General features: G+C 53.3%; 1 protein-coding gene across 3 annotated transcripts; it reads right to left on the reverse strand.

The window, feature by feature from the left end:
* Positions 1-44: 44 nt before the first annotated feature.
* SLC13A5 (solute carrier family 13 member 5) lies at positions 45-27,135 on the reverse strand. Of its 3 annotated transcripts, XM_010954664.3 has the most exons (12): positions 26,377-27,133; positions 21,544-21,672; positions 21,127-21,263; positions 18,544-18,731; positions 17,352-17,520; positions 15,725-15,847; positions 12,083-12,298; positions 11,198-11,298; positions 10,231-10,349; positions 8,141-8,302; positions 5,287-5,424; positions 45-4,066 (listed from the first exon to the last, which is right to left on the reverse strand). In XM_010954664.3, exons 1-12 carry the CDS (start codon positions 26,821-26,823, stop codon positions 3,941-3,943), a joined length of 2,055 nt encoding a protein of 684 aa, XP_010952966.2. In that variant the 5' UTR covers positions 26,824-27,133; the 3' UTR covers positions 45-3,940. The 3 variants fall into 3 exon arrangements, with proteins under 3 accessions (XP_010952966.2, XP_010952968.2, XP_045372437.2); XM_010954666.3 differs by lacking the exon at positions 5,287-5,424 and having other exon boundaries at positions 26,377-27,135; XM_045516481.2 differs by lacking the exon at positions 10,231-10,349 and having other exon boundaries at positions 3,930-4,066; positions 26,377-27,135.
* Between the last annotated feature and the right edge of the window lies 1 nt (position 27,136).

Here is a 27,136-nt window from a genome sequence, read left to right on the forward strand (position 1 = left end):
CCAAGAGAAATGAAAACATGGGTCCAAAAAAAGACTTGTGCGGAGAATTTTCTAACAGCTTTATTCAGAGAGCCCTCAACTGGAGCAACCCAAATGTCCATCAAAGGGGAATAAACAAATTGTGGCATATTCATACAGTGGAACACTACTTAACAACGATAAAAAGAATAAATGATTACACAAGAATGAATTTCAGAAACATTTTGTTAAGCAGAATAAATCAGACACAAGAGTGTGTACTATATGATGCCATATACATGAATTTCAACAGGCAAAACCAGCTCATGGTCACAGAAATCAGAAGAGTGGTTGCCTCGAGAAGGTGCAGATTCCTGGGAAGGGCAAGAGAACCTTCAGAGGGTAAGGAGATGGAAATGGGGTATTGCTTACATAGTATACACAGTTGTCTAAATCATTGAATTGTACACTTAAGGTCTGCAGTTCACTGAAATTAATTTCACTTCAATTTAAAAACAAAATTAACCATTAAATGGGGGGGAAAAGTCAAACTTAGTATGTCCTGAAATAGAATGATCTCCCAATGAATTAAGGGAGAGGGGTAGAAACAAGGGCAGAAAATGTGCGTAGTATGCTCCCAGAGGTAATAAAATGCTAAATGTCTATTACATAAGTGTGTCTGCAGTCTGCCCTCTGTGTGCACAAGTTCCGCCTCTGTGGATTCAACCAACCGCCACGCGGGATCCGCAGATACTGAGGGCAGACCCTCCTAGGCCGTTTTATATAAGGGACTTGAGCATCCGTGGGTTTTGGTTCCGGAGAGGGTCCTGGAACCATCCCCTGCGTTACAGGACCAACTGTACCTGTAGCATTTCTAGAAGGGCACATAAGAAACTGTCGGACAGTGGTTGCCTTTCTGGTGGGGCATGGAGGCCTCAAGGTCTGAAGTGGAGGAACATGTCTCAATACTTTTTTGCACGGTTGAGATTTCTTCCGCTGTGTTCATGGTAACTTTTTAGTTATAAAAACTGTTAAAATTTCTTGATTGGACAGCAGTGTTCTAAGACTGTAGTATTTCTCTACCCTTGATAGCGGGAGGCAGGGACATAAATGCTGCTCTGAGACTGCCAGCCATGGGCGGCCTGTATTTCTGAGGGTGGAAGTGTGAGTCTGCCCAGCATAGCAGGGAACCGCCTGGAAGGCGTTCCTGGGGCAGGAACGTGAGAACCTGAATCAGGGAAGTAAACTGAATATCTATCTGAAATCAGGGACTTCCACCAGAAATGATAAGCTTTCTGTTGAAGAATGTAAAAACCCATCCAATGGTATGGGAGATTTATTTTGATGGATTTTTTTTTTTTATGTTAAAAGAAGTTTCCTCGGGTTGGAGCACAAGGCTTTTAAAAGGATGTGGGAGTAGGGGAGAGAAGGCTAGATAGATAGGCTAGATAGAGTAGGCTAGAAGAAGGAGTTCCTAGCTAAGAAGACTGCTGGGTGTAGTTTTTAACCAGACAATCCAGCATTTGGTCTTTATTTCCACAAACAAGAACATGCCATCAAGGGTCCTACCTGAGAAAAATCTGTATTCATTTTGAGAATTGGACTCTGTGATAATGGGCTGACTCGCTGCTTGGAGTCCAGAGCAAACTACCCGTTATTTTTGTGTGTGAGAGATGGTGGGGAGGGGAAAAGGCCTTACCTGTCCCAGGGCATGCCCTGCTCACTGGCCCTGCCAGAGGAGGTGGCCCAGGTCTTTCCCTAAGGAGGTTCTCAGCTCAGAGGGACAGGAAAGGATCCCAACTGGTCAGCCTCCTCAACCTTGATATCCGCTCTCCCAAAACCCCACCCAGCTTTCTTGTCACCCCTCAACCAGATGGAGTCCCCCTGCCCTTCCATCAACCCCATCACTTCCTCCCCCATCAGTCTGGCCAGTCCCACTCAGCCTTCAATGCCCACTAGATGACCTTCACTGACCTTGCTCACTACCACCAGGCATGCATCTAATTGACCACACTGAACTAATCATTTATTTACCGATCACACTTGTGGTGGCCTGCTGTGGCTCAGCCATAGGGCCTGCACAGGACCAGAGGGCAGTGTGAGTCCCGGGGGCCCTCACAGTGTAGGGAGCACTGATAGAGGGGTGGCTCAGTTTTATCTTGTGGGGGAGCAGGGAGCCATTTTCATACTGCTCTCTCCAACCGAAGGCTTGGCTTCTGCAGGCAAAGACCAGCCTTGTCTGCTCCAGGACTGACTTGAGTCCATCTCAGAGGAGGCAGCAGAAGGGGGCTCTTGTTGATGATCCCTGAGCAGGCAGGGCCTTGGGGTGGATTTGCTCTTGGCCACCACCTTTCCCCACAGGCCCTACAAGGCCAAGGCCCTTAATAGCTAGAGGAAGCAGCAGCGGACATGGCAGTGGAAGATCTGGATTGGAACCCCAACTGCCACTAACTTGATGCGTGACTGTGGACATGACTTGGCCTGTCTTAGCCCCAGTATTAATGAAAGCCAGATGAGGTTAATAACGCCTGCCTATCTCACAGGCTACGGCAAAGGTCAAGTGATAACTAGCAGACAGACGCACCAGGGCCGGGGAGGCCTGGCACACAGGAGGTGAGCAGTGAGTGCTCTTCATCCACTCACCCCGCCCACCCCCGACAGCTCAGTGCACCTTCCATGGGAGACAGATGGGATGGTCAGGAGTCATCCCACCCAAGGAATAAGGTGGAACCAGGTGGTACGTGCTTGGTCCTTTGCAGGGGGGTGGGGGGCAGTCCCTTGGGTTCCCATACCTTCTCCTGCTCTGAAAAATACCACCAATGGAGCAGCACAAGAGAAAAATTAAAATGAGTTGTGGGCAAGAGGGTGGGAGTCTCCCATGTATCTCTCACAGGGGATCCGAGGGTTCCCAGCCACTCTGGAGTCTTTGCCCAGCAACTTCAGGTAGATTCACTCATGGACAGGGACTATCTGCTCCAGGACCACCAGGCATTGCTTGTTCTCAATGCTGCTCTGTCACCACCAGTCTTGGCTGTTGGCAAGGGGAGCCTTTCCCCAGAGGAAACCAAACTCCAGCATGACAGACAAACTCTGAAGGAACCCTGCTCTTGGTAATTAACAAGTGTCCCCTCTGGACCTGCAGGTGAGGGAGCACCTGGACCCCCAATTGTGGCCCCAAAGGAGCCATCACTGCCTGTACTGGAGTGTGATCCCAGCCATCAGGGTTGGGGTGGGGGGCAGGAAAAGCATCTCCTGGAAGAGACAAATTGACCTGCTGAGGAGAAAAAGGGTAGATTCCAACAAATGTCAGCAGGACAACAAAGGGGCCTAGGAACTGAAGGAGATGCCCCGCAGAGCTGCGAAGGAGGTCCAAACTGTCCGTTAAAGTGGAGCCGGTAGCCGTGGGGTGCTGCGGGTGGCGTGGCCCAGAAGTTATCGACTCAGATCCACCATACTCCTGCTGGTTCCCACTCTCACTGCAGCAGTGGGAAGCCGCCCAGGACCAGGCGTTCTGTCCCTGGGCTGGGTTGTCCTTTCCAAGTGACAGGGGTGATCTGAGGCAGCCCAGGGCAAGCTGGGAGAGGCACGGGCTCTGGAAGGTTGTTCTCTCACCTCTCAAACTAGGATCTGAGTCCTATTTACATGATGAGTGGACACCAGAGCCCAGCGTGGGGCTAGCTCAAGACTGAGTTGGGGAGGACCTTGCCCATCCCAGAGATGATGGCAGGACCCAGGAGAGATGGACACCAGCAGCCCCTTGGGAGGCACCCTTCACTTCCAAGACTACCCTCCAGGCACCTGTCCCCAGCTGTGACCCCAGGCGTGGAGGAAGATGTGGCCCATTGGCTGGGTCTCCATAGGGTGTGGTCATCATGGGATCACCATGGTGGTGGCCAAAGCTCTGCTGCAAGGTGTACTGGAAGTTTCGAGAGTTCTCAGGAGCATGGGGTCGTGGTCGTGGTCTTATGGCTCTTCCTAAGTCTCAATGTGCAGTCGCGTTAGCCCACTCGGGGAAATTGTCCAAGTCAAACATGACCCGTCCCCAGGTGTTGACGGCCAAAAATACACAGGAAATTCCAATTATATTCATCATTAGTCCTGTTTTCATCTGGAAAAATACAGGATCAGAGTGAGCACCCTTGGGTCTACGGGGCTGTCAGAACAAAGGTGAATGGGACATGGGAACCAGCACTCTGGGACAGAAGGGAACAAAGGCTGCGTGCTAGGCCCCCTGTCCCTGGGCCCTGCTCTGTGCTTACCACACCCCCAGGCAGAGCAACTTCATGTCCAGTAAGAATCGTCGCTGCTAAAGCAGCCTGGGAAACAGGCAGGACAGGTGGGCTCTCCAGGTGCACTTGAGCGTTTGGAAAACTGGGCCTCAGGGATGTGAGGGAGGCGACAGCTCCAGACCACTCAGGGAGTTACTGGAGGAGCCTGGGTCTAACTCCAGGTCTGGCGCTCACCCCAGGGTCTTCACCGTTCCCCAGGCATGTGCTGGCTTCCCGAGAACCTCCTATGGCCTTTCCAGTGCCTGCTCTGAGTTCTTTGCATGCTAACTATTGCTTTCAAACTGTGTGCTAGATTTTTTAATGGGGATTGGAATTGAGTTTGCTGTTGCTAGTTTCTGGGACCCAGCCGCTGTGTGAGAACGTTCCATGGAGTCCCAGAGACACCAGCGAAGGCTCTGAGATAACCAGCACCTGACTGGGCTGAGGGAGGAACCCTCTTTTCTGGCCTCCCCTGCTCACACACTTGCCTCTCTCCCTCCCAGAGCTACAGAGCTGCTGGGGGCCAGGGTAAAGCCATAGCAGGACTGAAGAGTTCCTCCCTTTGGCTGCATTTGTTTCCAGGGCAGCATCTGCTCCCAGGCAGTGATGTCTCTCGCCCCCTCCCTGCTTCCATGTCTGCAGACTCCTCTATCAGTCTCTCTGGCTGTCATTAGCACTCCCCACCCCACCGTCTCAGCCTTGCCCCTCCTGACTGTCCTCACGGGGGGTTCTTGCTAGTTTGTGAAATCCGTCTTGGCCAGTGGGACCCCCATCCTCACCCCTTCCAAGTACTCAGTGAAGGCCCCATGGATGGCTGCTCAGGTACCTCCAGGTGGGAAATTCTGTAACCCACCTCTCAGCTTTGGGGGACAGAATGGTCTGAAATATGACATCATGTCAAAAAAGAAGAGATGTTGCATATAAATGCAAATAATGAGTTAGGTCTGGACATTTGGTGGTATTCCCAAACTCTTTGACATCACAGATCATTAATAAATGGGGCATCCCTCATGACAGAAATATCATAGCTGATAGGAGTGAATAAAAGTGGCTGCGTTACCATATCAGAAACCTTGAGGTGTCCATAGGAAAACACGATGGCATTAGGTGGGGTGGCCACAGGCAACATGAAGGCAAAGGACGAACTCAGGGTACAGGGGATCATGATGTAGAGCGGGTTGAGGCCAATGGAACGTGACTGGGGAAAAACACAGCACTACAACGTCACAGAAGAAGAAAACAAAAGCTCCCAGGACCATCACTCTGCAAAGCATTTCCCTACCGTACTGTGTGCCTTTCCACCTCTGTGCCTTTGTCCTGCTGGGTCCTCTGCCTTTTGCCACATCTGGATAATTCTGCTGGATCCTGAAGGCTAAATTCCCCAGGAAGCCCTTCTGAATCCCCTCAATTCATTCAACATATATTTCTTGGCCACCTACTATGTGCCAGAGACTGAACTGAGCACTCCTGCAGCCCACACATACACTTGTCTATCTGTCCTGCCACAGGCAGAGAAAGCCTAGAGGGCAGGGACCTGTGCCTTTGCATGTGTTTCTATACACATTTGGGATCATTTTGTGTATAAAATTTGGTATCCATCTTTTCTCTAAAGCTTAAAATTTAGCCACATCTAACAGTGCCTAGCACAGAGTAGACATTCATTAAATATTTGTTGAATGAATGAAAGATACCATAATTTGTAAAATCTGTAAATATCTATTAAAATTAATAATCTGTCATGTAGATCTACATGCACATGAGGGTAGACACATGCAGAGATTTTCAATGCAGCATTGTAACAGCAAAACACACAGGAAACAGACTCACTGGCCATCAGTAGCAGGATGGTTAAATAAAATACATATGTACAGTGGAATAGTTTGCAGCTGTAAAGAATTGAATGGGTTTTATATACTAACATGGAATGATCTCCAAAGTGTATGGTTAGATTTAAAAATTAAGGTACAGAACAGGGCCATAGAATGATACCATTTGTTTTTAAAAAGTATGTGTGTAATACATCCAGAAAGATACCTAAGAAATTAATAACAGAGGTTGTCTCTAGGGAGGAGATGAGAGGGTAAGGGTCTACATACTCTTTGATATTATTAGACAATTTTTAGCCACATGTATCTATCACATTTCCAGCTTTGAAAAATTATACATGGTCTCATTTTATGAAATACCCTTCAAAACTGTGATTTTTTAAAAGTGACTTGATCATATTATATTGTATGAATATATGAGAACATATTTCATCAATCCTCTATATTATGGAAGTATTTTTTATAACAAATAATTCTGTGATATGCATCTTTATAATAGATGCTTGTTGGCATCTCTGATGATTTTCCTAAGATAGATTCCTAGACATAAAATTCCCAGATTCAAAGGGTATGAGAGGTTTCAGGTTATGGTTCCTGTGGGTAAACAGGTCTCTGAAAAGGCTGCACCAGTCGTACCCCCTTTAGGAGTAACTGAGAGGGGCCTGTCTGCTTCCTGGTGCCCCCATGGCCTATGCACCCCATGTGTATCGGAGACCCAGTTGGGAGGTCGCCCTTCCCCTTGCCTGCAGGTGGTGCTGGGGCAGAAGTGTGAGGCCGGTGGGAACCTAACCTTGGGGCTTCTGATTCTAAAAAAGCTTGTTTTCGAAGGGCCTGGCCACCCCTTCAAGTGAAGACCTCCATCTTTCTGGCTGGGGGCTGAAGGTGACAAAGCCAGGCCTCTGCCAGGGGAGGGAGGCCTCACCACTGCATGAGCAGCAGCAAGAGAAGCTCCTCGGCACCTGTCTGGGCAGCCTGCTTGGGGAGGGCCAGGTGGGCCACCTGGCTCTTCTTAACACTTTCATCTTCACTTGGAACAAGAAGAGAAAATCACTTGAGTTTGCTTTTTATACACATGGACACCTTGGCAGCTGCGTGAAAATTTACCAACTTCAGGCCTGCATTGAGGCCTCTGTAAGTCTGTCTCCCACCTCCGGAATGGCAGCCACGGCCTCTCCCAGGCTCACTTTGCATCTGCAGAGGATTCTCACAGCCCTCATCCTACTTAACCCTCAGCACAAGAGTACGGGGAAAGAACCCAGGTGACATGTCTGAGGATCCCACAGCTTGAACTCGGGTCCTCTGACTGCACACCCAGGGCTTTTTCTGTACCACCTTGAGGCCAGTACTGCTGTGTGATGAATGACGAAAGGAAACGCAAGAAAACATCACAGTCGATTTTCCTATAAGCTCTGCTTGCTTCCCATCCCAACTCAACAATATGCTTGTCCACAGAACACAACTGTTTAGCCTGGCTCTCGGCATCCCCCACCACCACCCACGGGCTCTGTGGGCTCAGCTCCCTGATCCCTGATCCCTGAGCCTGCCATGCCATGAGCCAGTCATGCGCCCTGTTTCCTTTACTTGGGCTACTCTGTGTTCCCAGAACACCTTCTCCCCTGCCACCATTCCCAGGCCCCAGTTCCCCCAAGCTCTCTTCCTGGTAGGTTCCAGCCAGTGGTGTCGCCCTGCCCTGCAGACCTCCCACTCATCCGTGCTACATTCTCAGAGACCCTCTATTGTTCCCTCATGGCCCTGGCCCCCTTCTCCGTGGTACAAGCCCTGTCTCCCCAGCTTGAGAAATAACGATTACATTTACAAATACATTTAGAGCACCTGGTTCTTGCTTAGCACTTTGGTCAGCAAGGAGGATACAAAGAAGAACCAGCAAAGGATTGAGGGCAGGCCCAGGGTCCTCAAGAGTACACAAGTCCGTCTTGGAGCAGGGTTTAGAGACCTAGGTCTCCAAAGTCTGGCCAGGCTTGGGCCCCTGATGTCACTGCCTCTCTAGGGATCCAGGATACAGTCATGGGTTGAAGGCTTCCTATGAAATGATGGCTACAAGTCATCTCCCCCAGCAGGGTTACTTACCATGGAGGCAAAGATGGGCAGGAACAGGGTGATGGTGGCCACATTGCTTGTGCACTCGGTGAGCACAGCAGTGAGCAAGGACAAGATCAAGGTGATGGCTGCCGGTGCCACAGCATGCAAGGGCTCCATCTGCTTCCCTATCCATTCTGACAGCCCCGAGGCCTGGGAAGCACAGAGAGGGCAGTCACCACAGGGCTACTAGCAGGCTTACAGTTCCTTCAGAGCCAGGAGGGACCTTCCTTTTTCTGCAAGGAGCTCAGCCCATCCTTCACTTCTGACTCTCTCTCTGCATACGTACCATAGGTGATCTCATCTGTGCCCACAATTTCAGTCTCGTCCTCACTCTGCTGTCTCTTAAATCTGTGTTCCCAGCCCAGCCTGTCTACTATCCTGATTTCTACCCAGGTGTCCCATGAGCATATCAGACTCCACATGCCAACCTGAATTCACCCTCTACAGCCCAGAATCTGCTCCCCTGGGGCTCCCCAGATCACTGAATAGATTCATCTGCTGTCCAACCTAGAAGGCTGGGGGTCATCCTGGGATTTCCATCCCCCTTATTCCTTATGCCCAGTCAGTCACCGGTCACCCAGAACACCTCATGACCATCGTCTCCTCTCAGTCTCCCATGATTCTTAGAGCTCAAGAGAGTGATTTGAGCCAGAAGTTGGGAATTTATATTTGGTGCTTTGGGCTGAGAATAGATTGTCCAGGAAGAGAATGAAAAGTGAAGACAGAACCTTCATGAACACTCATATTTAAGGGAGAACAGAGGAGAAGACAGCAAATGAGGCAGAGTAGGAATAGTCAGAGTTAGAAGGAAACAGAAGAGAATGATGTAATGGGGACCAAAGGAGGAGGGAGTTTTAGGAAGGAGAGGGCAGTCCATGGAGGCCAGTGTTCTGAGCCTGTGTTAGATGAAGGCTCTATAGAGCCTCGGCCCTGCCTAGGCCTCTGCTCCACCTAGGCCTCCGCTCCGACATCAGAGATTTTTCCCAAGTGCACATCTGACCAAGTTACTCTCTGGCCTCAACCCTTCAGCAGCTACCCACCACCTTCAGAATAAAGTCCACACTCCCTATCTTGACCCTCAGTGAAGTGGCTGCTGCGAGCCTCACCAGCCTTATCTCCTACTGTTCCTCATCTAGACACAACAGGCTTATTTCTTTACTCGTATCACTTCCTCCTGAAATGCTCTTCCAGGTATGTCCTCTTCTCTAGGTTGTGAACGCCTCAAGAACAGGGACCAATGAAATCAGTCTCCTCTGTAATTACTGTGCCTGACCTAACATAGACATAATAGGATTGTTTGATGAAGAATGAATGGAGAGATTAACAGATGGATGACTGGATGGAGAGGTGACATAATGGATGGATTTTTCATCAGAAAAATAGTTACGTACCCACTATGCACCAGGCCCCATCCTAGATGCCGAGGAAACGCCAATAGCAAGATAGACCGAGTCTATCACATTCTATTCCTGGATGCATGGACAGATGCATGGTTGGATGGAGGACAGCAGCGCCAAGGTGTTTATCCCTCCCTCTGGCTCATTTCTTCCCAATCAGGGAAGGGGGCAGGTAAGAAAATTGCATTTTGGGGTGTTTACCCCCCAGAACTGTTCCTCTCCTTCTATGTCACTACATATCTAGCTAGAGAAAAAATTTTAAACGGCAAGTATATCAACAAAGACTTCAGCAAGTAGAAGAACCAAAGGTAATGGTGAAACGTTCACAAAGGCTTGAAAGACTTGCCTGGAATATAGCAAAGCGGAGTTCGTTTTCCCCAAGTCCCCCAGGAGCTCTCACAGCATCCCCTGCCTCTCTCTGCTGATCAGGGGCACTCATTCACTCATTTCTGAAGTTACTCAAAGAGTACTTTCTCTATCCCAGGCACTATTCGTGGTGCAGGGTTTCTAGGTGACAAGGCGGAGGCCCTGTCCTCCAGAAATGTACGGTTCCGTGGAGGAGACAGAGACAGAAACGCACAGGCGCAGCCCCGGGTGCCTGGAGGGAGAGGTGCCGCCATTCCTCGGCTGCCCTCTTGGTGAACGGAGGGGGGCTGGGCAGCCCACAGCTGGAGGGGTTACCTCGCATCCTTTAGCCAGAGCAAAGCCGCCCCCCAGGAGCAGCACGATGCCCCAGGGTACTTTCTCCTGGGCCACCTTCCAATTCAGCAGTGGAGGCGGATAAAATGGAGTTTTCCTTTCTGAGAAGAGATGATAAAAACACATACATACATAACCCAGAGCAGCCTTAGAAAGCAAAAGAGATCTCATCAAGGGGAATAAAAAGCCAGCACAGTGAGTACCATCTCATATCTGTTAATTAGCTAAAATTTACAATAATTGCCGTGAAGATATGATATGGTCAGACTTTTATGTGCTCCTGGTAGCATTATAAACTGGTAGTCTTTTTGAAAAGCATTACTGATACATTTTAAAAGCCCTTAAGTATATATACTCTTTAACCCCGGCACCATCATTCCTAGAAATTTACCCTAAAGAAGAAACACCCTCAAAGAAAAAGCTATATACATGAAAATTTACAATAATGAAAAATTCAAAACAGCCAGAATGTGCCATGACAGGGAAATGGGTACAGCCCCCTGATACAATATAATGCCGTTATTAGAGAAAATAAATTTGAAAATTGTGGCAATAGCAGGAAATATTTATAGCAAGCAAAACATGAAAAGAACAAAACAGCAAAGAAACAGGATTGAAATTGTGTGTGTGTGTTGATTATAGCCATGATGTATTTACATATTAACAAAGACTGGGAGGAAGAGAGAAACCCCCAAAATGTGACACCTCTTTCTGTTCCCGTTGTAAAATAAATACGATTTCAAATGTTTAAAAAGCGAAAGAGGAGATTTTGCACTAAACAATACCCAGGGAAGGCTTGGAAAATACCCTGTGCCCAGACTTTGTAATTCAGCTAGTCTTTTTCAAGAGGGTGCGATTTTCTCCCTCTGGGGCCCAGGGCACCTCTTGAGGATCCTCTGCTGCCAGGGCCCCAACCCTGATGAATGGGAGGCCAGGACGGGAGCCTTACCTTCCTCAGTCTGGCTGCAGAAGTTGAATTTGGGCTTCTGCGAAGGCACAATGAATAGCAAGATGGCCACAAAGATGGCCACGGTGGCATCAGAGGTGTACCTGGGCGGGGAAGAGCACAGAGGATTCGCCCAGCTTGGCTGCAGTGACGGTCATCCAACAAGCCTGCTCTGTGTCTGAATGCTCCTACGTGAAGAAACTGGCTCAGGTGAGTAAGAAAACTGGATCCCCAAAGGCCAAGATCGGGAATGGGGAGGTGGACTGAACCCTGGCTGGAAACCAGGACACCCACATTCTTGGCCTGGCTCTGCCACCGGCTCTGGGTAACCCTGGGCCCTTGTTGCTTCACGGGTGAACTTCATGACCTCTTCTCAACCAGATTCTCTGGGATTCTAGCTGCACCAGGATGACCACAGGGACTTTGGGGCTACCCCCAGCAGAACTTCAGAACGGAATAATTACAGTAATAGGCAGCTGTGTCCCTGTCCACATCTGCCCTGTCTGGGATATGCATGTTTCTCAACCTTGCCTCCATTCTGACCGCACAGCATCTTAGCTAGGAGGGAAACTCCATACCCCTGCCCCCTTTTGCCAAATCTCTATCTGAAAAAGCTTCTGGACCCCAGGATATGCCTTCAAAGGAAATGGCCCGGATCTGAAAAAAGACCAGAAAGGAAAGATAGCAGAACAGGGATTTGGAAGCCAGAGTGCTGGGAGCCGCCGTCCCACCCAGCAAGCCTCTCTCTATCACAGCCTGGCTACCCTGCCAGCCTGTTGGGGAGGAGGGGCCGCATGAACACATCTGTGGGAGTGTCAGTTCGTGAGACAAAAACGAGTCCAGAAAGCAACAGCACTGGACAGCGGAAAAGGAGGAGGGACCACTTACGTTGTCTGGCCCTCCACCCAGGCGATCGACAGCCAGCCGGGCATAAAGCCGGGGTCCCGGGAGAACCACAGGCCAACCAGCAGGAAGAAGCAGAGCAGGACGTTGACCTCAGCGAAGGAGAGGGGCCCCAGCTTCCTGTACTCCTCCCAGAGCACCTCGTGGGCAGCCTTCTCCTCATTCTTCCTCTCCAGCCCGCAGCCCCAGGACTCCTTAATACTAGGAGAGGCAAAGGCAAGAGGACAGCAGGGCATGTTGGTTGGCTCAGGGCTGGTTGAATAGAAGCCTGAACACTGGGCAACAGAACAAAGGGCTCCCTGTCACCCCGGGGGCCTTGAGCAAGTCCCTCCCCACTCCCCGTTTCTATCGTTTGCCTACCCAACCTCACAGGACGTAGTGAGGGTAAGTCTCTGTTTTGTGTGCCCAGCATATGCCCCAGGGTGTCCCCAGACTGCAGAGTGCCCCCAGAGGAGGCCTGAGATGGCACAGGTGGGGTGGCCAGTCCAGACTAGGTCTCAGGGACAGTGGAGGCAGGAAAAGAGAGGATGGCCAGGAGGCTGAGCAAAATGGGGAGCAGGGGAGAAGAGCATAGGAGGCAGAAACAAGCAGAACTGAGGCTGCTGCCGGCAAGGGGGTCCTGGCAGGTGCCCAGTCGCCGAGAGACTGGATGCCCCTGTCACCTGGGAGAGGCTGTGAGAAGTCCTGGAACTGGCTTGAGTTGGAGCCAAGGCTCCCTCACATGCTCCCTGTCTTCTCCCACGTTAGCCTGGAGATGCCTTTGATGGTGCCAGGATGCCAGCCCCTGTCATCAGGTGGCTCAAGAGGACACAAGTTATAAGGACAGGTCCCAGCAGACTGGGCCAGGCAGGAGCAGGGTGGGTGCTTGCATTCCAAGGAGGCGAGGTGTAGGATTAGGGGTCCAGGAGACTCTGGGGCTAGCAGTAGGTATGGCAATGACGGGAGGGAAGCCAGCCCGGGTCCTGCTCTTGCATGGGCTCCCTAGGGACCAGGGCCCATTGACTAACACACCTGCCCAGGGTGCCCTGCAGGACCTCCCCAGGGACTGCTGGCAGGAGGGAGGAGGGGTTCTTGGAGGAGTTATAGAGGGGACCTCAGCCCTGGGGAGGGGCTAGCCTGGGGCCACTGGCACACAGGATGCAGACACCCACCAGGCCCTGGGACTTGGCAAGACATGGTCTGGGCCTGAGGACATCCCTGCTGTTCCGGACATTCAAGCTGAGTGTAAAAAGCTACCCAAACAAGATTACCTGTGGACCACCCCACCCCACCCACCCCTTCTGGTTGGCAACAGCCCCTGAGCTAGAGTGGCATGCCAGGAAGGGATGTGGGATGGTGGCATCCCTGAGCCCAACCACAGGCTGACTCCAGAAGTCTCCAGGCTCCCTGCCTGTTAAGAAGAGCTGATGGCGGCCGCACCAGGCTATGGGAACCACAGCTCAGGTTCTTGGCTGTGAGATCCCGGGAGCCTGGTGTCTACCACTGGAGGCTGGTGGTGAACTTGTGGTCTTGGGGCCAGGCCAGCTCCCCTCTGCTTGCTCCGCCAGGGGACTTGGTAGGCCTCAGGCTTCAGGGCAGTGCCTCTCCCCCAGGCTGAGGCAGGTGGAGCCCCTGACAAGCAAGGCTGTACCTAGGCCTTGAGGCAGTCAAAGGCAGCAACTCTCAGCCTCTCCAAGAAGGGATTGTTATAGACTGAACTGTATTCCTCCCATACTCATATGTTGAAGCCCTAACCCCGAATGTGTATTGAGATGGGACCCTTAGATGAGGTCTTGAGGCTGGGACTCCCTGATGGGATTGCTACCCTTCTAAGAGGAGGAAGGCACCAGAGCCCCCCCCACCACTACCCACTCCTTGTGAGGACACAGTGAGAAGGCAGCCTTCTGCAAGCCAGGAGGAGAGCGCTCACTAGGAACCGATCTGCTGGCACCTTGATCTTGGACTTCTAGCCTGTAGAACCGTGAGAAATCAACGTCTGTGCTTTAAGCCCCCAGCCCGCGGTGCTGTGATGGCAGCTGAGCTGACTGAGACAGGGATGCAGGGTCGCAGGCACAGGCTCAAGGGCCAGGCCGCCGGGGTTCAAGCCTCAGCCCCACGACTTCCACACTGTACAGTCCCGCGTCCGCCAACTAACCTCTCCCTGCCTTGGCTGCCTGATCCGCACACTGGGGCTAATAAGAGCGCCCACCTCACAGGTGACGTGAAGATTAATTAATATAGGCAGAGTGCTCACGATCTGTGTCTGGCACTTGGTAAGTTCTCAGTAACTGTTCACCATTATTATTACTGTTGCTCCATGAGGAGACGCCGGTGCCTGTCCGTAGCCTGCAGCAGGTCTGAGGAGGGTCTCCCAAAGCCAGCTGGATGGTTGAGGGCAAGTGAACAGCACTTTGGTCCTGAGGCAGGTGCGAGAAGCCGGGCCAAGAGCTACGATCAAAACCAACCCTTGCAGCCAAAGTGCCCAGGGGAGCAGCTTCGCTTTCACGTGGGGGCTGGGACACGAGCAGGGCGGGCCATGCGACGGATGCCCACGACTACTGTTACGTCATCACTGTGACCGCTTTGATGATGGTTGGAGATTTTTTAGCGGCAGTTTTCAGAACAGTTCCTCCTTCAGAAGAAAACTTACCAAAATGCCCCTTTTCCCCATTAACTCGCAGGTTTCTGTGGGCACCTTTGCCTCTCAGCCTGAGATCTCCTCTCTGGCCACGCAGGCCACTGGGCTCAAGCTCCCTGTGAATTAAGGCACAGAGCACCTGGCTCACAGATAAGCACTTCCTCTTCCAGTGTGGGAGGGCCACCTTCGTGCCGTAGAGAAATGTGTGCCTTTAAAAACGGACAAGAAATTTTTGAGGTATTTGTCAGGTGCACGTCATGGTTTCTCTCCAAAGTCTGGCTGCTGTCAAGATTGTCTCTGGGTGAACTTGCCTGTGTGCTGGGAACAGGAAGGTAAACTTTGCAGAAGCTGTGCACTGCTGGGAACACTGTAAGCCTTCGGTGTATCAGAGTTTGGATTGATCTGGATGTTATCGGGTGGTCTTCTGTGACCTGGCCTGATGGACACTTGCAGCCAAGTAGAAGTCTGTCCAGCACTGTTAACTGGCTCCAAGATTGAGCTTTGATTTGCGTCAGTGACACACCTGCTCTCTTTCCCTGTGCTGGGAGGTGGCCTGGGTGGCGGGCTCAAAGAGGACTTAGGGCAGGCCACAGAGGAGCTCAGGTTGGGGGAGGGGCAGCACCGAAACGTGGTGCCAGTGGACCGGGCATGATGTGCCTGGGGAAGCCCAGAGCAGTGAGCAGGCAATCTGCTGGAATCAGAGTAGGGGTATGTGGAAGGTGGGACAGAGGTCACTGAGGAAGCAGCATTTGAACTGGCCTTGAGGACTGAGGAGGTTGGAAAGTAGGAAGACAAGAAGGAGTGGCATTCCAGGAAGAGGGAACAGCATGTGCAAAGGCACGGTGAGCAGCAGAGGTGGCGGGAACTGGAGGGCAGACTAGCAGGAGATGGGGCTGGAGAAATAGTTAGAGCCAGACAGGAAGAACTCTGTAAACTCACCCACTGAGCCTGAGGGGTTTTCTGCAGGGATGGGGCACAGTTAGACTGTTCCATAAGCAGCTCAGACTTACTTGAATCTCATATAAAGAAACCGGAGCCACAACCAGGCGAGCAGCAGCATGATCAGCATGTTAGGGAAGGCAAATCCAAACCAAGAAGCGAAGTTCACGACGTCTTTGTTGTCAGGAAACAATCTGAAAGGAGAAATGTTGGTCCACATCTCTACCAAATGCTGAGCTGTGGAGGGCAGGTGGGCCGGACCCTGCGGGTAGAGGCTGAGCAGCAGCCGGGCCCTGAGAGGCGGTCTGGAGTGGGGCAGGGGGTTCATCCTCCTGCCAGTCCATCACCCAGCATTACCCCAATCAAGCAGGGGCCCCAGAACATGGCCACGCACAAAACAAGCTCTAGGAGTGACCAACTGACCCTCCTGTGGGCTCAGACCCTGCTGAGAAGCTCATTAAAGGCATGGCTCTTCGGTCCAGAGAAATACACCTTTCTACACACATAATTTGGCCAGCAGGTCTGGGGGTCCATGGATGCCTCAGAATCGCACCCTGTGGGCTTCTGCAAGGGAGGGGCCCCCTTAGGAAATCCAGTCTCAAAAGCTTCCCAGGGTGGGACGAGAAGACGTTTCCTGGGGGCTGGAGGAGGGTCACTTCCCCTCCCACCCCAGGCACTACCCCCTTTAGCCCAAGGGTGTTGAAGTAGCCACAGAGCTCTCCCCACTCAGCCCAGGTGGGCTGCTTTGCCCAGAAGAACTTCAGGGAGAACCGTAAGGCTGTCATTACAGAAAACACTCACAGGAACGAAACAGTCTGCTTGTTGGATTTCAAGTGTCTACCCGGCCAGGAGGCAGACACCTCCTTCCCACTTCCAGCTGCCCTCCCCACCCCAGTCCAGGGTGCTTGTCTGCACAGGACAGGCACTATCACACTGCTTCTTCCATCTGTGCCCACTGCAGCTTGTACTCACCTTCATTAACGCATGTACACGACCCGCCAGATCTCTCCCAAGTGTCTGCTACCCTCAGCCACCCGTGAGTATCCCACGGGCAGGACCCAGGTTTCTCTCACTTTTGTGATCACAGCCCCACCTGGCACGAGACCAGGTACAGAACTGGGTCCTCAAGGCCTGGGTCCCTTTGTGGCCAAGGCTGGGAAGTTCCAAACCACCTCTGTCCACCTGGAGCCTCACAAGGGCACTTGTCACCTTAAGGGCAATTAGAGGGGCTGCAGTGAATAAGCCGATGAGGCACTGACCTTCTAACCCTTCCCGATATCATAGGACCATCGCCATTAACAACCCCAGTCACGACCCAGCTTTGAGAGGAGCATCTTTAGGGCCATCTGTTTTCTATAAGTTTTAACCAAGGCACCCACTTCTCGGACTGTGTTGTCATTTCCCATGACTAGCTCCAAGTTCAGTCTACACTCTGTCTGAGCAAGAATCCTGAGCCCAGGGAAGAAAGCTGGGACTTGCCCCAGAACAGAAGGCAAATGGATCTGTGGGCATCAGCTCCCACCCTCTGTGGGGCTCTCAGCATGTGCAGGGGCCGGGACCCAGAGGCTGATGGGGGCCCACGCTCCCACCCCTGCCAGGCCCCAGCTCCAGGGCACAGCTGAGGAAGAGAAAGAGGTGGTGGGTCCCTCCAGCCCCAGCCTCCCCCTGTTATTGTTCCCAAAAGGGGCAGCAACTCACTCTTGCATCTGGCCCAGAAGCACCACATTGGGTCCTGTCCCGGTCAGGGTGGCAGTGCCTCCAATGCTGGCCGCATAGCACACACACAGGGTCATGGCCTTGCAGATGTTCTTCCTGTCGTGGGCTCCCTCCTGCCTCACAGCGGGGCCTTCAAAATGTGCCTGGTTCCCTGTGGTATGGGCACACTGCTGTGAGCTGAGCAGTCCTGGGGACCACCCGTCCAGCTCCAGTCCCCGCCCCTGCTGCTGTCCTAAGGATCCGGGCAAGCCAGCTCAGCTGGCAACCTCCCCAGGTTTTCTTTCCCCAACCTCCAGCCCAGAACTGTAGTCTGGCCCCATCTGCCTCCCACAGTCACTTCCCACGGCAGCCCCCAGGCTCCTCAGTGCTCCATGCAAATTCAGCAACTTCAGACATAACTCTTTTCTTTCCTGCCTCCTCGCTCTTACTCAAGCTGTTCCCTTCATCTGGGGGAAGAGGGGTGTCTAAATCCGTCTCACATGTTCTCTCCTAGCAAGGCCTCTCCCTTTTCTGAGCAACCTCGGTGTCTGGCATATGGCATCCTGTGGCCTCCCCCAAGTCAGATGAACTGTCTGAGGGGCCTCCCGATCCTGTCCCACCAGGCTCCACAAGTCCACAGTATACATGTGTCTGCTGCATCTCTGTGGCCCCAGGACAATCTAGCAAGGTCTGGCAATCAGGCCATCAGCACAGGCCCTGAGCACCCCCTCCCTGGGTCCTGGGGATAGGGCAGTGAGCAAGGCAGAGGGAGAAACAGGCACCCTTTGTCTTCCCTGGGCTTGGTGCCTAGTGGGGAAGCAAAAGTGGGACAACCAAGCCCGGTACCTGTGGGCACAGTGTGGAGGGGTCTGGCCTGTTCGCAGAAGGCCTCCCTGAGGGTGAGCAGAGGGGTGAGGGACATCCAGTAGAGACCCAAAAGATCCCTAAATAAATAATCAAATCAACACGCACTGATTTCTGTGATGGCAAAAAGGAGGGTGGGAACTTGCTATAAGCTCTGGGAAAGGATCTAACTTTTATGCAATAATCACATCCTTAAAACATAGGAAAACAGCATTCTCTATATGCCTGTTTGAAGAAGGGCTCCAGGAAGCAGGGAAGTGGCCAAGGCTTTTGGCAACAGAGGGGGAGGCTGGCATGGTGGACCCCCGCAGGGCCCTGGCCGAGCGCTCACCTGGCAGCTCGCCGGCCTTGCCCTTGTCAGCCAGCTCCAGGGCCCCGAGGCTGGCTTCGGTGGCTGCACTCGTGGCCTCCATCTGCCGCAGCACGGCCTCCACAATGGGCACCATCATGGCTGTGGTGGCCGTGTTGCTGATCCACATGGAGAGAAAGGCCGTGACGCCCATGAAGCCCAGCATCAGCCTGCAGAGGAGAGGCAGGGAGGAAAGCCAGAGAATCCCCTACCCCCAGTGCCCCCAGCGCCTAGGGAGCAAGGGGGGCCAGGTCCCCCCGCAGGGATGCCAGGGGCCAGGGCAAGTGCCAAGGCCAGTTCAAGACTGGGGAATCTAGGAGGGGGTTACCATTAGTGCCTCCCTCCCTCCCTCTCAGTCGTGGTTCTAAGGAGCTCGCCGTCTAGCAAGGGAACGGTGCCGACCCACTGCAGAGAGTTTGCCCTAGTATGACCTAGGAGTGCAGGTAGGCCCAGCTTCCCACTTCTATCTAGAAGATTCCCACCCACCCGGACCCTGCTTCTTCTCTCAGGAGTTTGGAAGGGCTGCGTGGAGCCGGCCTTCAGGGGTAGGGTGAGCCCAGACAGGGCCTGGGGAACTGGGGCCTCCCTCGTGGCTAACTCCCCCCAACACACACACCTCTTCATTCGCACACTTTGCCGCCCTCCACTCTGCAGTGGACCAGGTCACCAAAGAGTATTGAGAAAACACGTTCCCTTCCCTTAGAACACCGCACCTTCCACCCCTGTCCCACTTGTGTCTCCCGCCTAGAAAACTCCTCATGTTCCCTCAAAGCCTGTCAGGCCGCCTCCTTCCCAGGGCACCGCGGGTGGGGCTGACCACACCCTCCTCGACCTTCTCTCCGACATTCCTTGCTGGGTGGATTCGGAGGAACTGCTTCCACGTCTGCTCTCTCCTTAGACCCTGGGCGGGAAAGCTCTGGGGCTTCTCCATCAGTCCCACACCCCCGGCATGAGGCCAGGAGCAGAAGGAGCTCGGGGAGGGTGGGCCGAGTGGAACTCAACCTCTCCCGGTCCCAATGCCCCTCTGCATTCAGGCTCCTCCCCAAGGCCACTGATTTGCCTGAAGGAAGGTCTAGGGGCTGCCCTGCACCGACGTTTAGCTGGTATCCTTGCGGGTAGACCTCACGGACCTGTAAGTACAAAGGCTGGGATCCAGGCTAGGAGGAGGGTCAGAATTTGCATGAATGAGGTTTCGACGTGATGCTCTGAGGCACCAAGGGGGCTTCAACATACAGGGCACCCCCAGGACAGGCAGTGCCCTGGGCAGCAGGAAGCCAGGCTCAGAGGAGGAGCCAGGTGACAGGAAGGAGCAGAGAAGCATGTGTGAACGTCCTGGATTTGGGTGCAAAAGGTCCAGCACACTCCAGAATGAGGCCCACCACTGATGGAGGAAAGCCGGCCCCTCAGAGGATCCTAAGAACAGGAATTCTGAGGCCCCTAAGGTCTCACATTTCTAGGAAACACACTGGCTTTTGATTTGACCCTGTAAACCAGTCACTGTGGGGTGGGGGCCGTGTTCAATGCCATGAAGGGTAACCAGTCAGAGTCACACGGCCCTCCATTCAAGGGAGCTATGGAGCCAGGGGCCTTGGAGGGATGGCCAGGGTCTGTGTGTGCTTGGGGCCCAGCAGAGTCCTTGACGGGAGGACACATCAGGAGGGATCTGCTGTGAACTACCCAACCTTCCTTTCCAGGGCTGGGCTGGGAACACGCCTTGTTGAGGGAGCATTGTTGCCTCAAAAGAAGGGTGCACCCTGAGTTCCCAATTAGAGGGGGCAAGGCCTCATCAGACAGGCCAGGTCCAATCCCCATGTGATTGTCAGCAAGCCATTTAGCCCCTCTCTGCCTCAAGTTCCTCGTGTATAGAACAGAACATGGGTGGTGGGAATACCCAACTCTCGGAGGCGTGGTGAGAGTCAGATGAGGTGGTAAATGAGCCCCCAGTATCAGGCCTGGGCACTGCAGGCGCTGTGTATACCCAGGTGATTCTGCTTGTATCAACTCCATGGCTTGGTTGGAAGGGCCTGGGATTGGCAGGGGAGATCTTGGACAGGGTTGAGACCACAGAGTGATATTGGGGAAGGTGAGGTAAGCAGCTTCTTTGCAAAGGGAATAGATGTGCCAGCTATGGAGGGATGACCTTTCTGCTTCCCCCTGAGCTGGGTAGTTGAGCACCTCTTTTCTGCCTTCCCCACAAAACCCCTAGGGGTATCAGGCATGGCTTGATGCAGCCTCCCACCCACCTTGTTCTCTGTGGAACCCTGCAGCCCCTCCCATAGGAAGTCTTCTGAACATGCAGAGACCCTCACAAGCCAGTCTCCTCTGGATTCAGAAAACCCTTACCCACTGCTGTTTACTACGCCCCCCCACCCCAGGCATACGCATGCATCTGATCTCCCCAGCTAAGATTGTCACATGCCCCACCCAAGGTTCTGCCTGGCTGCCAAGCCCAGGTAAGGCCATGGCCAGCCCTTGCCTGTGGGTGATCTGGTCTGTGCCACACCCCCTCCCCAGCCCTGGGGCCTACTGCAGAGCCCTGCAGTGAGAGAGAGAAGGAGTAATTACTGTGCAGGCTTGGCCCCCACCCAGAGGAGCGTGCGCAGGGCAATCCTCTTGTGCAGGTTCCAGTGCTCCACGGCCACAGCCACGATGAGGCCGCCCAGGAACAGCATGTTGGTGTCCTTCATGTACTGGACACACACCTGGAGGATGGCATGGAGGCCCTGTCAGGCCTGCCCCCGGACACACACTGCCTGGCTCGGGGCCACCTAAGTCCCCAGAGACAGGCAAGCAGACCAGATGCTGACTTCAGGGCAGCCTGGAGTGGGAATGGAGGGCCAAGGGTATGTCTCTATGCCAGAGAGAACCCACAAATGTGGTATTATCTGGTCCCCTGGAGCCTAGGCAGCTCAGAGAGGGGCTCGGAGAATGAGCCACTGGGAGAGACGCGGGAAGCCGCCTGGATGCGCTGGGTCTGCTCACCTGCTTGGAGTCCAGAATCTTGAAGAGCGGGAAAAGCAAGGCAGGCATGAGGGAGGTGACAGCCAGAGGGATGACTTCTGTGCACCAGTAAACGGCCATGAGGATGATGATGTAGGCACACCTGACAAACTGAAGAGACAGCCCTGAGGCCCAGCATGCTGCTGCTGCTGCCCCGGCCTCCCTGCCCCCGTCAGCACAGCCCTCCAGATTCAGGACAGTGAGGAGGGCACAGCACCCCTCAGCAAGAGACTCCCCCTTGCCCCCAGCTGTGTGGCCCCGGGCAAGTCTCTCACCTCCCCAAGCCCTGCATCCACACCCCTCCACAGGGAAGGTAAGAAAAGGAGGACAGGGAAGAGGGGGGAAAAGGAGGAGGAAGAGGAAGGGGTAGAAGAGGAGGAGGAGGGAAAAAAGAAGAAAATACTATTTTTGATGAGCTGCTCTAAGAATTAAACAAAATCATTTTGCAAAGTAAATGCAATTCTTAGGAAAGGCACATCCTCGTACTCCTGTTTCCTAATTTCTTTCTCAAAAGACAGCTCCAACTTTCCTAGCTCCCAGAAATGTTTGTTATATACCAGCTCATTCAGAACCTGGCCAGCACTGAGTATCTCCAGAGGTTTTTATTACAACTGAGAAGATGGTACTTGGTGCTCATTGGCCGCTCTCTAGTTACAGAGCTCGCAAGCGTTACTGTTTGTACTTAATCCTGTGTGAACTGTCTGTTCACACCCTTTAGTTACTTAGCCGCTGGGATTGTGGCTTTGGAGTGCGACAGACCTGGGTTCGGGTGCAAGCGTTTGCAGCCCTGGCTCCTTACTTGCTATAGGACTTTGGCCCTCAGTTTCATCACCTATTAAAATGTGGATAATAATACCCACCTCCCTGGGCTGTTTTTCCCTTTATCAGCATTTTTACTATAATCATTATTAACCACCCAGACTCTGCCCGCTCCCTCATTCCCGCCCCTCCAATTAAATCAGCACCAAACCTGTAGCTTCTACCCATTTCTTCCCCGGCCTCTTCCCCTCCCACCTTCACCCCACGGCACTGCCCCTGCTCAGGCCACGTCCCCTCCTGCCTGCATCACTGCGGCTCTCTTCTAATTCCCTCTTTCAACTTGCATCACTCCACACTGCTGTTTCCTCTTTCTCTCTTTACAAAGCGGATCATATCACTCCCTTATCTAAAAGCCTTCCTTTGCCTTCAGGAAGGCAAGTGCCTTAGCGTGTCTTGGAAGACCTGCAACGGAGCAGGCCCTGCAGGCCCCTCCAGCCGCATCTCCTTGCCCACTCACACCCCAGGCTCCCACTACTCCAGGGACGGTGAGCAAATGCCGATCACAGGAACAGACCAGCACGGCAAGGGCGGTGACAGCACTGCTGGGAAGAGCGTACCTGTGCACCACCACTGTTTATCGTCACCCAAGGTCACACGTGTGATATGCACGAAACATCGCACAATGACTGGGCCTCTTTGTCTGGACTGTGTTATCAGGGATTATAAAAATAAATCTTCGGCAGCCCATGAGCACCCCAGGACACCTCCCTACTGTCTAAGGCCGGGTTTCTCAGCTTCCGCGCGGTTGACATTTTGGGTTGGACAGTTGTCTGTTGTGGGGAAGGGAGGCCTTTTCCGTGCATTGTAGGATGATTAGCCCCCACCCCATTAGATGCCAGTGGCATTCTCTCCATTTGTGACAACAAAAAATGTCTCCAAACTTTGCCAGATGTTCCTTGATTGGGAAGGAGGGGGGAATCAATGGTGGTTGAAGCCACTGGGCTCAAAGCTGGACAGCAATGTGGTTAGAAGACTAGGCTTTGACATCAGGCAGATCTGATCAGTGTCCACTGTCTGCCATTTTCGGGCCTTCAGCAGTCACTAACTTTTCTGGGCCTTGGCGTCAAGGGGGAGGGAGGTAGGGATGATCTGCTCCAGGGGTGGGCAATAAGAGGGTGCACTAAAGAGAATTTAAAACAGCAATGCTGTCTAAATATCAGTCCCATTATCATCATGTGATAGCAATTCTCAATAATGACTTTGATCAAATACTCCTCCTGCGGCCAACCCTGGCCCCTCTCTGTGCTTGTTTCATGTCCTCACCTGTAAACTGAGGATTTATAAGTACTCATTCTTAACGTATGGCACACAGAACGTGATTTTTAAATTATCTAAACTTAGAAGCAGCAGGTGGCACATGTAACCAATTTTCCCAGCACAATTCCTGGAGGTGCCAAATGTAACCAATAGAAAAGACACAAGGCTGATTGCCCCCTCACCTCCATGCCACTATCTGGAGGCCCGGGAAACGCCCCATCTCTGAATAATACCAGTCAGCCCACTTGACTAGAATGCTCCCAGAGCATTGTGGAGCAAGCAGAATAGGACGGGTGATCTTAGAGGAGTCTGAGGAGGGGGTGGCAACCATGCAGAATGAGATGGATTCTACCTGCAGAGAGGAGCCTGCTTCCCGAGGGCTCATTCAGAGCCTTCCCCGCAGCTGAGAATGTGGCCGGAAGTGCACTTAAAGCTGAGCTAACAGTGGACAATGGGATTTAAAAGTCAGCACCCAGCACAGTGCCGAGCACGTAGCGGGGCTCAAATATGTTAAATGTACAACCAAAGAAAACCATGGCTCTTGATTTATCTAATTATTAACAAGTAAGGGTGGCCCTGACACATTGCTTAATGAAAAAAATGTAGCTAAGAGAACATACTGTGTATTTTAGGGGATTTGAGAATATTTTCATTTTTACTTAATACTTTAGAGACTATAAAAATAAGAATTTTTAAAATAATTAAAATAACACAGTGAATGTATTATTTTATTAAAAAGCTTTTTTTTTTTTTTTCAAAGAAAGGACCCTGAGTAGGGGCAGAAAAGTGGAGTAGAGGTGAAGACAGGGAGGAAGCAAGGAGCAGGAGAGGAATGAAAGAAGAAAGCGTGCAGGATGGGGCTGGGGCACCAGCAGAGGGTGAGTGCCCTGGGAGTCACCACCCCATCTGGACAGTGCCACCCAGGCTGCCAAGTTCTCACTGGCTTCCCCGCTGCTCTGCCCCATGCCCTAGGTTTCCTTGCACATCTTTGTGGCTGTGGGGGTGGGGACAGGGAACTCTTCGGAGGTAACCAAAACAGAAGCACAAAGGAAGAAAACGAGAAGATGGAGTTCCAGGCTCCCAGTCACCTACCCCACTGGGAGAGAAAGCACATGAAGGCAGCCTTTGGAACAACTTTCACTGATGTTGCCTCTCCCCTTGCCTGATCCTCACTCCCAGGGCATGTTAATGACATGCACACACACCCCGAGTTGGGAGACCCAGCTCAGGGCCACCGGAGTCAGGAGAGGGGAGGAGGGTAGTGGGGTCTCTGTCACATTCTCCTGGAGCAGGAAGGTCAGCAGAGCTACTATAATTAGTCCAGGGAACATCACTCCCCACCAGCAAAACTAAAAGCTCAGCTCTCCTGCCTGGCTGTCTCCCACAGACGGTAACAGTCCCAGATCTCTTTCTAAGGGGGAAATATGGCTGCCCCCAGTTGGTGCGGCAACTAAAGAGCCACTGGAGTTGGATCTGCCTTCCTTGGCCCATCCAGGGTCTGCTCAGCCCACCCAAGGGCTCCTCCCAGCCTTCCCCTCCCCCATCCTGAGAACCAGCATAATCTCTTTTGGCACCTAAAGTCATAAAATGTCAGAACCAAACCACCTTGCTCCATTGTACAGACAAGAAAGCTAAGGCCCAGAGAACACAGGGATGAGTGAACGGTGAAAGTTTCATTCTCTTGGAGATTGGCTTCCTGATATCCCGGTACAACCCCACTTTTCCAGGACTACCCTCAGAGCATCGCCTAAAGAGCTCCTCTGTTTCCCAAACCTGCCTGGGCTCGGGGGAGTGGAGGTTTCCTGTCTGGGCTGAGAGTGAAAGGCTGAGAAAGGGAACGAGGAAGGATCAGCCAGCAGCCACAAAAGGCTTCAAAGGGCTTGGGCCTCTGCCAAACAGGCCTCGCACAGCCCAGCAGGGCCTGGGCCAGGGCTCCCGGCACCACCCCCACCCCGTGGCCAAGGCCATTCATTCTCTGCCTCCCTCCCAGGAGCACTAGGAGGCCAGGGCTTGGGACACGGCTTCCCCGCAACCCTGGGTCGTGCCACCCAAGGCGTGAGCTCTGGGAACGTGTCCTGCCTCCTGCCACAGCCACAGCAGGCAGCGAACAAAAGCAGGCCAACCCGACCTGCCTTTCAGTTGAGAGCAGGATTCTGATTCAGCTTGGCTTCCCAAGTTTCAGAGCTGGAAAGAAATGTGGATCACAGATAAGGAAACTGAGGCTCAAAGAAGGGCCACTGTCTGGCACAGCCAGTACTCAGGATCCACTTAGGTAGTGATCTTTTCCTGTAGGTCCCCAACTGACCTCGGAAGCCACATACCCAGCTGGGAAGTCCCCATTCCCTAAGGGAAGAGACATGAGAGAGAAAGGAAAGACAAGCACCCAGGCTCCCCGTCACTAGAGGCGGCATCTGGGGGGCCTGAGGACCAGGTTGTGTGCTCTGGGGAGATTCCGAGCCTATGAGTGGGTTGTGTGGCCAAGATCTATGCTAATTTCTAGGTTTCTGTGCTTGCCAGAACCATTCTTGTGCCCTGGGGTCTGTGAACCCCAGCGTCCATGCCCCTCCGAATTTTTTGCAGGGCACCTCCCTTCGCACCCGGTGCTCCTAAGGGTGCGTGCCCCAGGGGAGCTATGCCCGCCAGGGAATCCGTGCGCTCCACCTAATGCTCCCAGGTTCAGTGCCCTAGCTGGGCACCAGGTGCCCAGAATCCACGGGGCTGCCTAGAGACGCAACTGACCTTGGTGGGCATCAGGATGATGAGTGGCAGCAGCAGTATCGGGGTGACGAACAAGATCACGAAGGACTTGAACTTGGAGACATAGCTCAGTGCAGAGGCCATCACGCAAGAGGGAGACTGGCAGGAGAAGCTAGAGGGGGGCAGCCAGTTGCTTCGCGGGCTTAAAAAGGGGCCGCAGTCCAGGGCGTCGGAGGGGGCGGTAGCAACTCCGCCCCCCACGTGGGGCCTCCCCGCGGCCCCGGGGCGGGGCCATCCCGCGGGGTCGGTGGGACAAGCCTGCCCCCAACTCTGCCTCCAGCCGGCGGCGGATGACGCCTGCGGACTCCAGCGCTTCGGGCGGGCCCTCCAGGAACAGCCTGAGTCCTGGCACCTCCTGGCTCTCCAAGCCTTTCCTGCGGCGTCCTCGTCATCAAGCGCGCCCGAGGACGGCCAGGCGGGAGCAATCATTCATTCAGTCGGCCTGCTTGGACGTGCTGCCCCTCTTCTGTATCCGCACCTGCCCTTCCCGGGTCCTGCCGGGGTCCCAAGTGAAAGTCCCCACCGGCTTCTGGGTCTTTCAGATCCATCTCCCCAACCTCTCCCTCCTTTTCAACTGGTTACTCCCGCTCCTCCCAACCCCATCCTGGAGGGGTCTCCCGCAGAGGCGATGACCCGCTGGGCACCCAGCGCCATCTGCTCCGCAGGCTTCCCCTGCCCCCGTCACCCTCTGCTTCCTCGCTGCGTCCGCGATGCTCTGGTCGCAGGACTCTTCCCCCCCGCG

The sequence above is a fragment of the Camelus bactrianus genome, chromosome 16 (assembly GCF_048773025.1).
Source record: "Camelus bactrianus isolate YW-2024 breed Bactrian camel chromosome 16, ASM4877302v1, whole genome shotgun sequence".
Taxonomy (NCBI): domain Eukaryota; kingdom Metazoa; phylum Chordata; class Mammalia; order Artiodactyla; family Camelidae; genus Camelus; species Camelus bactrianus.

Coding starts and splice junctions, on each gene's coding strand:
- SLC13A5 (XM_010954664.3), bottom strand. CDS start 26,823: ATGATTGCTCCCGCCTGGCCGTCCTCGGGCGCGCTTGATGACGAGGAC. Junction 21,264..21,543: donor AGATTCTGGACTCCAAGCAG/GTGAGCAGACCC, acceptor GCCATCCTCCAG/GTGTGTGTCCAGTACATGAA. Junction 4,067..5,286: donor ACCTCAAGGTTTCTGATATG/GTAACGCAGCCA, acceptor GTATTTTTCCAG/ATGAAAACAGGACTAATGAT.